This window comes from Oncorhynchus tshawytscha, linkage group LG21 (genome assembly GCF_018296145.1).
Source record: "Oncorhynchus tshawytscha isolate Ot180627B linkage group LG21, Otsh_v2.0, whole genome shotgun sequence".
In the NCBI taxonomy this organism is placed as follows: domain Eukaryota; kingdom Metazoa; phylum Chordata; class Actinopteri; order Salmoniformes; family Salmonidae; genus Oncorhynchus; species Oncorhynchus tshawytscha.
In genome coordinates, this window is record NC_056449.1 from 3,356,709 (window position 1) to 3,371,332 (window position 14,624).

The 14,624-nt window shown below is 41.0% G+C and overlaps 1 protein-coding gene across 2 annotated transcripts; it reads left to right on the top strand.

The window, feature by feature from the left end:
- Positions 1 to 10,124: 10,124 nt before the first annotated feature.
- LOC112220725 (heterogeneous nuclear ribonucleoprotein A0) lies at positions 10,125 to 13,123 on the top strand. Of its 2 annotated transcripts, none has more exons than XM_024382580.2 (2): positions 10,125 to 11,276; positions 12,529 to 13,123. In XM_024382580.2, the coding sequence occupies exon 1, from the start codon at positions 10,147 to 10,149 to the stop codon at positions 11,125 to 11,127; it is 981 nt and encodes a 326-aa protein (XP_024238348.1). In that variant the 5' UTR covers positions 10,125 to 10,146; the 3' UTR covers positions 11,128 to 11,276; positions 12,529 to 13,123. The 2 variants fall into 2 exon arrangements, with proteins under 2 accessions (XP_024238348.1, XP_042158819.1); XM_042302885.1 differs by having other exon boundaries at positions 12,533 to 13,123.
- The last annotated feature ends 1,501 nt before the right edge of the window (positions 13,124 to 14,624 follow it).

Consider the following 14,624-nt stretch of genomic DNA (forward strand, 5'->3'; position numbering starts at 1 on the left):
GATGTCTGTTGGTCTGCCTTTATACAAGGGCGTGGTGACCAATGCAGTGTTGCCAATTTAGTGACTTGGTCGCTTAATTTAGCGGGTATTCAGACCCCTCTAGCGACACATTTTCAAAAAAACGACAAGCGACTTTTTCTGGTGTTATTGGAGACTTTTGGAGCCACCCCGTACCAAAGCACTCACAGACGGCCCAGACAGAGGAGCCTCTTAAAGAAGAAGTTACAGGTCTGTGAGAGCCAGAAATCTTGCTTGTTTGTAGGTGACCAAATACTTATTTTCCACCATAATTTGCAAATAAATTCATTAAAAATCCTACAATGTGATTTTTCTGGATTTTTTTTCTTCTCATTTTGTCTGTCATAGTTGAAGTGTACCTATGATGAAAATTACAGGCCTCTCTCATCTTTTTAAGTGGGAGAACTTGCACAATTGGTGGCTGACTAAATACTTTTTTTAAACAAAAAGGTTTGCTGTGTGCCTTCACTCTGTCTTCCTCCTCCCTGGGCCTGCTGTTTCAACATAGCGGGTCTGTCTCCCTGCCTGTCACCCGCTTTTCTCACACTCTTTACCCTTTGTAGTGTGTGAAACTACACAATGTCTTGTGGGAACATGCACTAAGTCATTACAATACATTATTTTAATACAGACTCTTTTGCAATGTTTCAAAATAATGAATTTTCCCACACTTTACACCAGCCAGGTGCAAATTGGGGGAGGGACACAACAAATAAATAGCTTTGCACGTGTGGCTCCATCCCACAACCAATCAGTATGGCAAAAAATTATCTCTGTTCAGAGAGCCTTAGAAATCATTTTTGCAGAGAGAGAAGCCAGTATGGAAGGAACATCTTCTACTTTGGAAGATGAAGAATTTTCTGAATATAAGGATCATGTCTCTGTCTGTCACACCCTGACCATAGAGAGCTGTTTATTCTCTGTTGGTTGGGGCGTGATAGTGACTAGGGTGGGTCATCTAGGTGATTTGTGGTTTATGTTGACCTGGTATGGTTCCCAATCAGAAACAGCTGTTTTTCATTGTCTCTGATTGGGGATCATATTTAGGCAGCCATTTCCTCATTGTGCTTTGTGAGATCTTGTCTACAGATATTTACCTGTGTGCATACCAGTAGTGGCACCGTTTGGTGAGTTTCAATTAAATTATGTGGAACTCTACGCACGCTGCACCTTGGTCCATTCCTTTCGACAAGCATGACACTGTCAATTCAGAGACATTGAGTTGGAAGAAGTGACAGTGAGTAGGAAGAAGAGGATGAGATGGACCCTCAGCCAGCCCCAGGACCAGCCCTTCAGCAACCAGCTCATCAGCAAGAGGAGAAATATGGATCTCAAAAAATGTGTTTTCTTGCCCAAGGAATGAGTCACCTCGCATGGCTGCTAATGTGATAAGGATGCAACCAGGGCTGACGCGGATGGTGGTTATCCAACTGAAGGACATTAAGTCTAATTTTTTACTTTTGCACAAGCTGGGACAGGAGCTCCTCAAGAGGAAGCTGACAATGGTAGGAACAGTTATGAAAAACAAGCCAGCGCTCCCACCTCAGCTGTTGAATACACAGAACAGGCCTATCAATCCTTCTAAGTTTGTGTTCATGGCTAACATGTCCCTAGTGTCCTATGTGCCAAAGGAAGGCAAACATGTGGTAGGCTGCATAGGGATGGGATAATCTGTGGCCAGGAACATCAAAAACCTGAAATCATAACAGATGGCAATACCACAAAAGGAGGGGTGGACAATTTAGACAAGCTGGTGACTGGCTACACCAGAAAAATAAGAACCCTACGCTACCCACTTGTGATATTCTTCGACATCTTGGTGTACAAAACGTTTGTCATCTGGATGGCGCTGAACCCAGATTGGAACAGAGAAACTCCAGAGAAGACTGCTCTTTCTCGAGGCATTGGTAAGACTACAAATCCAGAGGAAGCAACATATCCCAAGGACCATAGCTTCTGCAGCCTTTGTGAGGAGGATGCTGGTGCCCCATCCGCCCGACACACAGAACCAACAACTCCAATACCGGAAGTAAGTGTGAGTGATGTTGCGTGTGAGTCTGACTCTCCTACCTTGGCCTGCTGTAACTATATATGTGAGTGAGCTGTTTGTAAAATTCCTGAACTAAGTGTTTTCATCATTCTAGATTGCAGCCAGTAGCAACAAGAAGAAATGCTGTGGTGTGTGTGTGTGTGTGTGTGTGGACCCAAGAAGGACAGGAAGACACAGTACACATGCATCAAGTGCAAGAAATAAATTTGCAACACACACAGAGTAAAACTCTGTCCCCCATGTGGTGTGTAGACCGGCCTTAATTTGTGTTCAATGGGGCTCATTGATCATTTCCATAAAATACTGCATGTAAAATTTGTCTTTCCAATTCGTTCAGTTCAAAGCAATAAACATCAATAGTGATAACCTTGTTTAATTTATATTTGTTCAAGATAAACATTTATTCCACTCATGTCTCGATTATACTTGATTTGTGTTCACAAAAATCACATTTTCAACAAATATTTGTGCTTTTATTGATAAATGTGATCTAGCAGGGGTAAATGGCAAATATTAACCATGTATGTTGTCTATATTGCTTGTAATTGATTCTAAGTCAACATCTACTGTCTATACATAAATTATTATGGCTTTATTGTTTTAAAAACCCAATGTTGTGGGTCCATCAGACCCGTGAACATTGGGTGAATAACAAACACCACACAAGGTTTAATTTGAACGAAGAGCTGCTAAATCCTTCAGTTTACATCTTGCCTACATCATGTGAAATGAGATGTAGGCCATCAGGGCCTATAGATAAATATATATATATATATATTTTTTTTTAATTAACTAGGCAAGTCAGTTAAGAACAAATTCTTATTTACAATGACGGCCTAGGAACAGTGGATTAACTGTCTTGTTCAGGGGCATAATGACAGATTTTTACCTTGTCAGCTCTGGGATTCAATATAGCAACCTTTCGGTTACTGGCCCAACGCTCTAACCACTAGGCTACCTACCTGCCTTTAGCTAAGCAAACCATGTCAAAATTGAATTACAATCATAAACCCAGATTTTATTCTATAGACTATGACTATTGAAGTGGCAAGTAATTTTCGCAAATGGGCCATTTTATAACGGTTTGTGGTCTTATCTGGCACATAACAGTACAATTGCCAGAAAATAGCCAATTTTTTTTTGTTCTTGCTCAGATTGAGATCCCTCTCTCCAATATATTTTATTTAGGAAATATTTTTTAAAACTATTTCTTGAACTGCATTGTTGGTAAAGGGCTTGTAATGTTAGGATTTTACAGTAAGGTCTACCGACACCTGTTTGTATTCGGCGCGTGTTACAAATAAAATTTGATTTATCTCTGTGGGCTTATATTTCTGCATGGCAGTGCTGGGGGCGCTGCGTGGCAGTCGTGGTGCTACTGAGCGTGCGCCCTCGAGCCTAGTTTTGAGGCAGGATTGCTAGGTCAATCTAAGATTTCTAGCCCAATGACCACTCAAAAAGCCTGAAAACTAGCCTAGTTTGTTTTGCACAGTTGTAGTCAATGAACAGCATTCTCACACAGGTGTTCCTTTTGTCCAGGTGGGAAAGGGCAGTGTGGAGTGCGATTGAGATTGCGTCATCTGTGGATCTGTTGGGGCAGTACGCATATTGGAGTGGGTCTAGGGTTTTCGGGATGATGGTGAGGCTACTGACATGAGTGCTCCGGGGAGGTAGTCATTTAGGCAGGTTACCTTCGCTTTCTTGGGCACATGGACTATGGTGGTCTGCTTGAAACATGTACAGTACCAGTCAAAAGTTTGGACACACCTACTCATTCAAGGGTTTTCCGGGTTAGTCCGGGTTAGGAGAGGGTTTGGCTGACTGGGATGTCCTTGTCCCAGTGTGTCAAGAAGCAGTGCGGCTTGGCAGGGTCGTGTTTCGGAGGACGCATGGCTCTCGACCTTTGCCTCTCCCGAGTCCGTACAAAAGCTGGGACAAAACTGGAACTACCAATTGGATATCACGAAATTAGGGAGAAAATGGGGTAAAAAGTTAAAAAATAAATAATACAAAATAAAATAGCTTTAAAATGCTGACTGCCTCTGCTCAGATTTCAAGGTGGGTGATCGAACAGTAGGCCACATATTTAAAGGTAGATTTAGTAGGCCTAATACGGAACCCAAACCGGCTGCGCGTGTGCGCCATCGTGCACTATCGTGCATAAATGTATTTTGTCCCCCTACACCAAACGCAATCACGACACGCAGGTTAAAATATCAAAACTAACTCTGAACCAATTACATTAATTTGGGGACAGGTCGAAAAGCATTAAACATGTATGGCAATTTAGCTAGTTAGCTTGCACTTGCTAGCTAATTTGTCCTATTTAGCTAGCTTGCTGTTGCTAGCTAATTTGTCCTGGGATATAAACATTGAGTTGTTATTTTACATGAAATGCACAAGGTCCTCTACTTCGACAATTAATCCACACATGAAACGGCCAACCATATCGTTTCTAGTCATCTCTCCTCCTTTTTCATCTTTGAACTTATACAGTGATTGGCATCTACAATTTTACCACGACAACCGGCAAAACATTTCGTCTTTCAATCACCAACGTGGGTATAACCAATGAGGAGATGGCACGTGGGTACCTGCTTCTATAAACCAATGAGGAGATGGGAGAGGCAGGATTTGGCATCACAGACACACGTTGGCGTGCGAAAGCAGTGTGGGTGCAATAATTGAATAACATAGATTTCTACATTTATTTTGAGACGCTCGCGCATGCGACGTGTCCGGTCTGGTCAGCATGTAAGTCCCAGTTTATGCTATTTACATTTTTTGGGTGATATGGCATTTACAAAAGGCAGTTTCCTTGCTGAAAAATATATAGAATGGCAATTTCAGTGAGAAGCATAGCAACATCAAGGCAACTTTGTAACAGCTGACCCCGTTTTTCCAAAGCCAAACCCGCCCATTAGCCGCTGAGTCTACCTTTTAAGATGCCAAAATAGAACATGTTTTCTGCAATTGTTTCAGTTTCCTAATGTTGTATTTTCTGATTGTTCCAGTGCATGTACTCAACAAGCTTTGGACGACTTCCAAAGTTTACTCAAAAAGGCAATAGTTCTGAACTGGGTTTGATTTTGTTTTTGTTGTTTTAATTATTTAAATGTTGTTCATTCTCTTTTAAACATTAATTGGTCATTCATTGGTTGAAAGCTCATTGCTCAGTTATCACTTTGTAGTTGCACGTTTAAACATCCTACGGTCAACATCCCTATAGTGTTTACATTTCTCTCATGTACAGTGCATTCAGAAAGTATTCATGACCGTTCTACATTTTATTGTGTTAAAGCCTAAATTCAAAATGGATTAAATAATTGTTTTTCTCACCCATCTACACACAATAACCAAGTGAAAACATATTTTTTGAAAATGGTGCTAATTTATTGAAAATCAAAACATAAATATCTAATTTACATAAGTATTCACACCCGAGTTCAGAACCTCTGGCAGTGAATGCAGCTGTGAGTCTTTCTCTGAAAATCTTTAAGAGCTTTCCACATCTGGATTGTACAACATTTGCCTATTTTTCTTTTGAAAATTCTTCAAGCTCTGTGAAATTGATTGTTGATCATTTCTAGACAACCATTTTCAGGTCTTACCATAGATTTTCAAGTAGATTTAAATCAAAACTGTATCTCGGCCACTCAGAAACATTCACTGTCTTCTTGGTAAGCAACTCCAGTGTAGATTTGGCCTTGTGTTTTAGGTTATTGTCTTGCTGAAATGTGAACTCATCTCCTAGTGTCTGGTGGAAAACAAACTGAACCAGGTTTTCCTCTAGGATTTTGCCTGTGCTTAGCTCCATTCCTTTTCTTTTTATCCTGAAAAACACCCCAGTCCTTAACAAATTCCAAGCATATCCATAACATGCTGCAGCCACCACTATGCTTGAAAATGTGGAGAGTGGTACTCAATAATGTGCTGTATTTGTCACGCCTGCTCCCACTCCCCCTTGTTTTGTTCCCCCTGTCCAGACGCTGTTCTTGTTTTGTTATATGTCCATTTATCCATTAAATCTGCACTCCCTGTACTTGCTTCTCGTCTCCCAGCATCTGCCTTCAGAGTATTGGATTTTCCCCAAACATAACACTTTGTCTTCAGGACCAAAAGTTAATTGCTTTGCCACATTCTTTGAAATATTACTTTAGTGCCTTTTTGCAAACAGGATGCACGTTTTGGAAAATGTGTTTTCTGAACAGGCTTTCTTCTTTTCACTCTGTCAATTAGGTTAGTAATTGTGGAGTAACTACAATGTTGTTGGTCCATCCTCAGTTTTCTGCTATCACAGCCAGTAAACTCTGTAACTGTTTTAAAGTCACCATTGGCCTCATGGTGAAATCCCTGAGCAGTTGCCTTCCTCTCCGGCAACTGAGTTATCTTTGTAGTGACTGGGTGTGTTGATACACCATCATCCAAAGTGTAATGAATAACTTCACCATGCTCAAAGGGGTATTCAATATCTGTTATTTTTACAGATCCACCTATACTGTAGGTTGCCTTCTTTGAGAGGCATTGGAAAACCTCCCTGGTCTTTGTGGATGAATCTGTGATTAAAATCCACTGCCCGACTTACAGATAATTGTATGTGTGCGGTACAAGATGGTCATTCAAAAATCATGCTAAACACTATTATTGCACACAGAATGAGTCCATGAAACTTCCTCTTGAGCAATTATGTGTAAAACACATGTCACTGTCCTAGAAATGCCTCAGACATGATGAAAACAAGCCCAGATTCCCACAGGGTGAAATTCCCTTATGAGCACATTTTTACTCCTAAACTTATTTAGGCTTGCCATAACAAAGGGGTTGAATACTTATTGACCAAAGACAATTTCAAAACAATTTCAAATATTTTACTGAGTTACAGTTCATAAAAGCAAATCAGTCAATTCAAATAAATAAATTAGGCCCTATAGATATGCATCTGTTGGTCACAGATACCTTTAAATAAAGGCAGTCAGTATCTGGTGTGATCACCATTTGCTTCATGCAGCCCGACACATCTCTTTCACATAGTTGATCAGGCTGTTGATTGTGGCCTGTGGAATGTTGTCCCATTCCTCTTCAATGGCTGTGCGAAGTTGCTGGACATGTCATACATGTTGACCCAGAGCATCCCACACATGCTCAATAGGTGACAGGTCTGGTGAGTATGCAGGCCATGGAAAAACTGGGATATTTTCAGCTTCCAGGAATTGTGTACAGATCATTGCGACATGGGGCCATGCAATATCATGCTGAAACATGAGGTGATGGTGGCGGATGAATGACACGACAATGGGCCTAAGGATCTCATCACGGTATCTCTGTGCATTCAAATTGCCATTGATAAAATGCAATTGTGCTCATTGTCCCTAGATTATGCCTGTCCATGCCATAGCCCACCGCCACCATGGGGCACCCGGTTCACAACGTTAACATCAGCAAACCGCTCGCCCACACGTCGCCATACACATGTGGTTGTGAGGCTGGTTGGACATACTCCCAAATTCTCAAAAATGAAGTTGGAGGTGGCTTCATGGTATAGAAAATCACATTAAATGATCTGGCAACAGCTCTTGTGGACATTCCTGCAACAACTCTGGTTGACATTCCTCCCTCAAAACTTGAGACATCTGTGGCATTGTGTTGTGTGTCAAAACGGCACATTTTAGAGTGGCCTTTTATTGTCCCCAGCACAAGGTGCACCTGTGTAATGATCATGCTGTTTAAGCAGCTTCTTGATATGCCACACAAGTCAGGTGGATGGATTGTCTTGGCAAAGGAGAAATGCTCACTAACAGGGATGAAACACATTTGTTCACAAAATTTGAGAGAAATAAGCTTTTTCCTGTGTATAGAAAATGTCTGGGATATTTTATTTCAGGTCATTTTTTAAATATATATTTTTTACCTTTATTTGACTAGGCAAGTCAGTTAAGTCAGTCAAATTCTTATTTTCAATGACGGCCTAGGAATAGTGGGTTAACTGCCTGTTCAGGGGCAGAACGACAGATTTGTTACTTTGTCAACTCGGGGTTTCGAACTTGCAACCTTTCAGTTATTAGTCCAACGCTCTAACCACTAGGCTACCCTGCCGCCACAATGAAACATGGGAGCAACACCTTACATGTTGTGTTTATATTAATGTTCAGCATACATAAAAATATTAAATAAACAATTTAGCTCGGAAATATTCAGTCTTTGCTCTTTTAATTTCAAATTGGATATTGGATTTATTTTTTATCTGTTAAGAGATTTAATACATGCTGTTTAGTTTATTTAGTACATTTAGTACATATTTAGTACATTTAGTTTAGTGTACTTTGTGAGAAGCAAGTTAATATACAAAGTAAACAAAAACCTGATGTAATTTGCATATTCATAATGAGTCTGCAGCAAATTCAGCAAACAGTACAATGTCTGCCACAAGTTTTGCAGAATTGTTTGCCAGATGTTCATAGGTTTCTGCTAAACTAATTTGCACTTGAATTGGCCAAATTGGCCAAAGACTTGCCACAATTGTTTGCCAGAGGCCTGTTTCTTTCAGGAATATGGGACCAGCAGGGACATTCAATAAACCTCAAGACGACAATGTACATGATGAAGGCTGCTTACCTGTGATCAGTGAAAATAATAGTTTGAACACTGGTGGCACTACAAGTCTTGATTGCCCGGGTAAAGACATTTTCACATCTCCAGAGAGTGGGGTCCTCCCCCATTCAAACACAAATGAGCAGCAGCATAGGGTGATACCATGCCATTGTCTGAGGTGCTGATCAGAGACGATACCTCTGTTGTTGTGCAAATACATCAGTCTTTTCAATTTACATCAGGAACAGCATCATTGCAGTTTTAGATTATGTAGATGTTTTGACTGATGTCGTCTATGCTAATATGGAAAAATCACTAGCTAGCTAACCAACAACATTACTGATGTATTTGAGAGACAACAAGTGCTCATTGTGCACATTTATTTCTGTTTTCAATAAACATTGGAGACAAAATATAGTTTACATTGTCAACAATGTAAGCCAACCATGTCTGTTTTGCCCCATAGTTGTGCACGCATCAGTTTTATTGCTAAACAACCAACCCCTCCATTCAGCTTGTTGGAAACTGGCTTGGGGTATCATTTTATGATGCAATTAATACAGGCAATTTTAAGGGATAGAAACATGGAGGGGAATGGCCCGAAAAATTGTCAAAGACTCCAGCCACCCTAGTCATAGACTGTTCTCTCTGCTACCACATGGCAAGTGGTACCGGAGCACCAAGTCTAGGTCCAAAAGGCCTATGACTAGGGTGGCTGGACAGCTAATCAAAGGGCTACCCAGGACCCTGTTTTACGCTGCTGCTACTTTGTTTATAATCTATGCATAGTCTCTTTAACTCTACCTACATGTACATATTACCTCAATTACATCGACTAACCGGTGACCCCGCACATTGACTCTGTACCGGTACCCCCTGTATATAGCCTTGCTTGTTATTTTACTGCTGCTGTTTAATTATTTGTTACTTTTATTTTCATTTAAAAAAAACCGTATCTATTTTTTACTCAACACTTATTTTTTTCTTTAAATCATTGTTGGTTAATAAGGGTTTGTATGTAAGTAAGCACTTCACTGTACACCTGCTGTATTTGACAAATAAAACGTGATTTGATTCAATTGAATGGTGGGTATAAATTCGCAAAATCACAATAAAGTGAACGAAGTTAGTCACACATAAAAAAAAGGATACTAACTACAACATAAATATACACTTAATTTTCAAAACGACTTTCCAACCCACACAAGAACAAAAGATCATCTGTTTATTCACGAGGGTCAACTGGGGACTAAGGGGCTGCGGGAAATACGATAATCTGTCATGCATATGAATTACTTTGGCGCTAGTACTTTGGCGGTTGACGTAATCTACAGATCACATAATCTCTGCGCAGCGTTTACTACATACTGACCCTCCTGAACAAAACCAATGTAAAGGGGGCGTAACGGTGTTGCTGTATGACGTCACTATAACGTCGGTATAAATAAGGCCTGGATTCTATTTCTTGACTCCACCTCTAAGCATTGCCTATGCTTTTTTTTTTTTGTTTCTGTCGAGCAACGCGGTCGTTCCTGTCGAAAATGGATAACTCCTCTCAGCTTTGCAAACTTTTTGTTGGTGGATTGAACGTAGATACCGACGATGATGGGCTCCGCAAGCATTTTGAGCAGTACGGTCAACTGACCGACTGCGTTGTGGTTGTGAATAAGCAGCTACAGAGGTCCCGCTGTTTTGGCTTTGTAACCTACTCGAGCGCTGAGGAGGCAGATGCAGCAATGGCGGCAAGGCCACATGTCGTTGATGGTACCAACGTGGAGTTGAAAAGAGCGGTCGCTCGTGAAGATGCCGGTAAACCCGAGGCACTCGCCAAGGTCAAGAAAATATTTATCGGGGGACTGAAAGACGACATCGAAGATGAACATCTGAATGAGTATTTTTCCCAGTTCGGCGAGATCGAGAAGGCCGAAGTTATCGCAGAAAAGGAAACCGGAAAGAAAAGAGGGTTTGGTTTTGTTCACTTCACAGATAACGATTCGGCCGATAAGGCAGTGGTACTTAAGTTCCACAACATCAATGGGCACAAGGTGGAGGTGAAGAAAGCCCTCACAAAGCAGGAGATGCAGGCTACAGGCCGTGGCGGAAGGGGAGGAAGAGGCATGAGAGGAGGACAAAATGGCTTCGGAGTCGGCAGAGGTGGTTACGACAGCTACGGGGGTGGTTTCGGTGGGGGCTACGGGGGCAGTGCTGGTGGCTATGGCGGTGGCTACGGAAGTGGAGGCTACGGCGGGGCCTATGGGGGAGGCGCAAGCTACGGAGGTGGCTACGGCGACCAGATGGGAGGTTATGGTGGCGGCAATGGCTACAGTGACTTTGGCAGTGGGTACAGCCAGCAGTCCTCCGGTTATGGGCCCATGAAAGGCGGCACCAACTACGCTGGTAGGAGCCCTGCTCCCTACGCCCCCCGAGGCGGTGCAGGTGGCTACAGCAGAGGGGCGTATGGCGGCTACTAAACCGGTGGCTACGACAGACTATTTGAAAATTCATCTCCACACATACCCGTCTGATCATCAAGCCGTACTCAAAATTCAGTCCACGGGCATTTGGCAAAATGCGGACACTATGAGACCAAATCATTTAAGAAGACCTCAAAACCAAACAGGTAGGAAGATCACTTCCCAGAACCTGATTTGCACGTCCAGCTCTTGCTATAGGACACGTTCGATTGCTAAATTCATTTATCATTTACGTTCCAAAATGAGGGCGCGTAGCTGTCGTTAGTTTACCTGCTTTTTATTTTACGTATGCGTACATTCGTGTTTAGGTTAGTTTTACATTTTGTTTTGATACTATACTTTCTCTTATCTACATTTTAGCAAGTAGTAAGGAATTTCCCATGGATCTAGTCTACAGAGGATTGGGACGCATGTGCTATATAATTGGGTTTATTAGCTGACTATGTAAATGTGTATTCTGTCCACTAGCCTATAGGTTGTTGGGTACGCGTATTTGGTGGGCCGGATCCAGTTTAAACGTTTAATTTTCTTGCCAAAATGTTTTGTAAATTAACGAAGTACGTCAGTAATTTCCCTACACACAGCGTTCAGCTATGAGCTGACTGTTCCTTTAATTTACTACGTAAATCTCATGTATATTGTATAATCTGTCTGAACATCAAACTACAATTGTTAAGCATTGGTATGCATCTGTATGTTCATTTTAAATAAAAAGTGAAACAAATTTAGCTAGTTTTTCTTCATTATACTAGGATGCCATAAGTCCACCTCTGATATTGGTTATATTATGTGATATATTTAGTAGCTTAATGGCATTTCTTCCATTACACTTCCTGGGTGAAGGATTGCAGTTTCCCCATGGCCAATGCATGAAGGCGTTGTAGGTTTGCAATAACATTGTTCCATGTTACCAGACGTTTGAATATTGTGGACCTGGGGGCTCATTTTCTTTGATTCCTACATTTAGGTGTTCATACTGTTATCCAAGTACGCCAAAATAGCAGTATCAGTTTGACTTTATACAGGAACCCTGTGCAATACCTGGGGTCGATTGTCATAGGATTCTGAAATATCTCTTTAGGATCACATCCAGCAAACTAGGTATGTAAATCAACCTGTCTTTACTGTGTTGGTCAAGTATTCAGATATGGTACTGAAATGTACTCAATGTCACTTATAGTTCTTGCATTTATCCATAGTTGCTCTTATTTTGCCCTCTGCATCTTAGTTTAAGTGTATACTGCACACATTTGGTCCTACATCTAAAATGAGGCTGAAGCGATTAAGTGCGTATTCTACATTAATGAACCTATAAACTGGCACGTTAGGCATACCTCCTGTCATGGCATGATGGTTTAACTGGAGTGTCTCATTCTTTACTCTTCCCCTCTCTGCCAGGTAGCCATGGTGACCTGGCTGCCAGGAAACCAATCTGGCAACGACTTGGCTACATCAAGACCGGTGGTGGGGGGCACAGCTAAAGCTGTCCCACTGCCGCAGGTGTTTTGGAATACCAGGACCATGTGCCCATATAAAATCGGGTTGCAGTGGCCAGCAGCTATCTACTTGTGTCTAGTCAATCTAGGTGATTGGTGTAGTTGACTTTGGTTCTCTTACCCTTTGTAGGAAGACTGGGTGTGAATGTTTGTGTACTATGGAAAAATGGACACTTCATTGTTGGCCTTGCCATGCTATGTATTCATCACTTGCTACAATTGAATATTTAAAAAAAATCATTGTTTTAAATTGGAAAATGTACAACTGGTTTGAAGAACATTGTGTTGAATGGGAGTTATAGCCTAAGGCTTGCACTCTTTACTCAAATGTTTTCAAATAACAATTAGTTACTCTTAACTTGTTACTTCAAGTTAGCTTCTCCATATTTTACTGAAGTTAGCCAATTTTGTTTTGAGCATTTCTTTCCATGTATTGTCCCTTTGCAGCTGACCATGTTCAGTAATGTTTGCAATAAAATGAGTATCTATTCACAGTACCTATTGTGAGATTGTCTAGTCCCTGACAATTCTCAGCCCTAATGCCATTAATGGGGCAGGTTCTGATTTTCTAATGTACAGTACCAGTCAAGTTTTGACTGGATTTTCTGTATTGTAGAACAATGGCGTTAATATGACGGATTTCATAGTTTGTCAAGTGTACAATGACTCAACTTATATTTTAGCTTCAAAGTAGCCATCCTCCGCCTTGACATTTGTGTACTCCAGGCATTCAACAAGCTTTGAATGCTTGCCCAACAGCCTTGAAGAAGTTTGAACATATGCTGAGCACTTGGGGCGGCAGGGTAGCCTACTGGTTAGGGTGTTGGACTAGTAACCGGAAGGTTGCAAGTTCAAATCCCCAAGCTGACAAGGTCTGTCGTTCTGCCCCTGAACAGGCAGTTAACCCACTGTTCCTAGGCAGTCATTGAAAATAAAAATTGGTTCTTAACTGACTTGCCTAGTTAAAGGTAAAATAAAAAAACTTCACTCTGCAGTCCAATTCATCCCAAACCAACTCAATTGGTTTGAGGTCAGGTGATGCACCACTCAATTGTTCTCCTTGGTCAAATGGCCCTTTAACAGTTGTCCTGTTGAAAAACAATTTAAGCAATTGAATTCTAAAACCCCAGGAGTTGGAATCAAACATTTGGACTCAAAATTTGGACTCAACAGACCAAAGGACAGGTTTCCACTGTCCATTGCTCTTTCAAGCAAATCTCTTATTGGTATTCCTTTTTTCCTTTGCAGCAATGGACCAGGTAGGCTTGTCTGAACTCAAACATTTTATTTGGGCTGCAATTTGAAGCTGGTAATTGAATGTATCCTCCGCAGCAGAAGTAACTCAGTCTTTCCCGTGGCAGTCCTCAGAGCCAGTTTCATCAGTGCTTCGTTTTACATATTTACATTTTTTCTTTGCTAATATGAGTTGTCCTTACTGTAAGACAGACTTGGTCTTACTATGGCTATTTTCTGTATACCACCCCTACCATGTCACAACACAACTGATTGGCTCAAATGCATTAAGGAAATAAATTCCACCTGTTACTTGAAATGCATTCAAGCTGATTGAGAGAATGCCAAGTGTGCAAAGGTTGGTTTCTTAATCTGAAATGTATTTAGATTTTTTAAAACACTTTGGTTACATGATTCCATGTGTCACTTCAGTTTTGAGGTCTTCATTATTCTACAATGTAAAAAAATAAATAGCTGGAATGAGGTGTGTCCACGCCAAGGTTGTATGGCAAGATTGCATATAGAAATCGGTGTGTTGCACACCATTTATTCAGGAGTGCCCACTTTCTGACAATTTAATGTGCAATGTGTGGGCACTGGAATGAAGTGTACAAAGCAGGATCAAGAACATAGCCAGCTAACTAGACAAATTTAAAATATATATATTTTTAAAGAAAAATGTGTTTGGAATAGGCATTGTCTTTTTGATTCAACAAACAAGTCAATTGACAAATAAAAAACTGCTATTTGAATAAAATAGTGGGA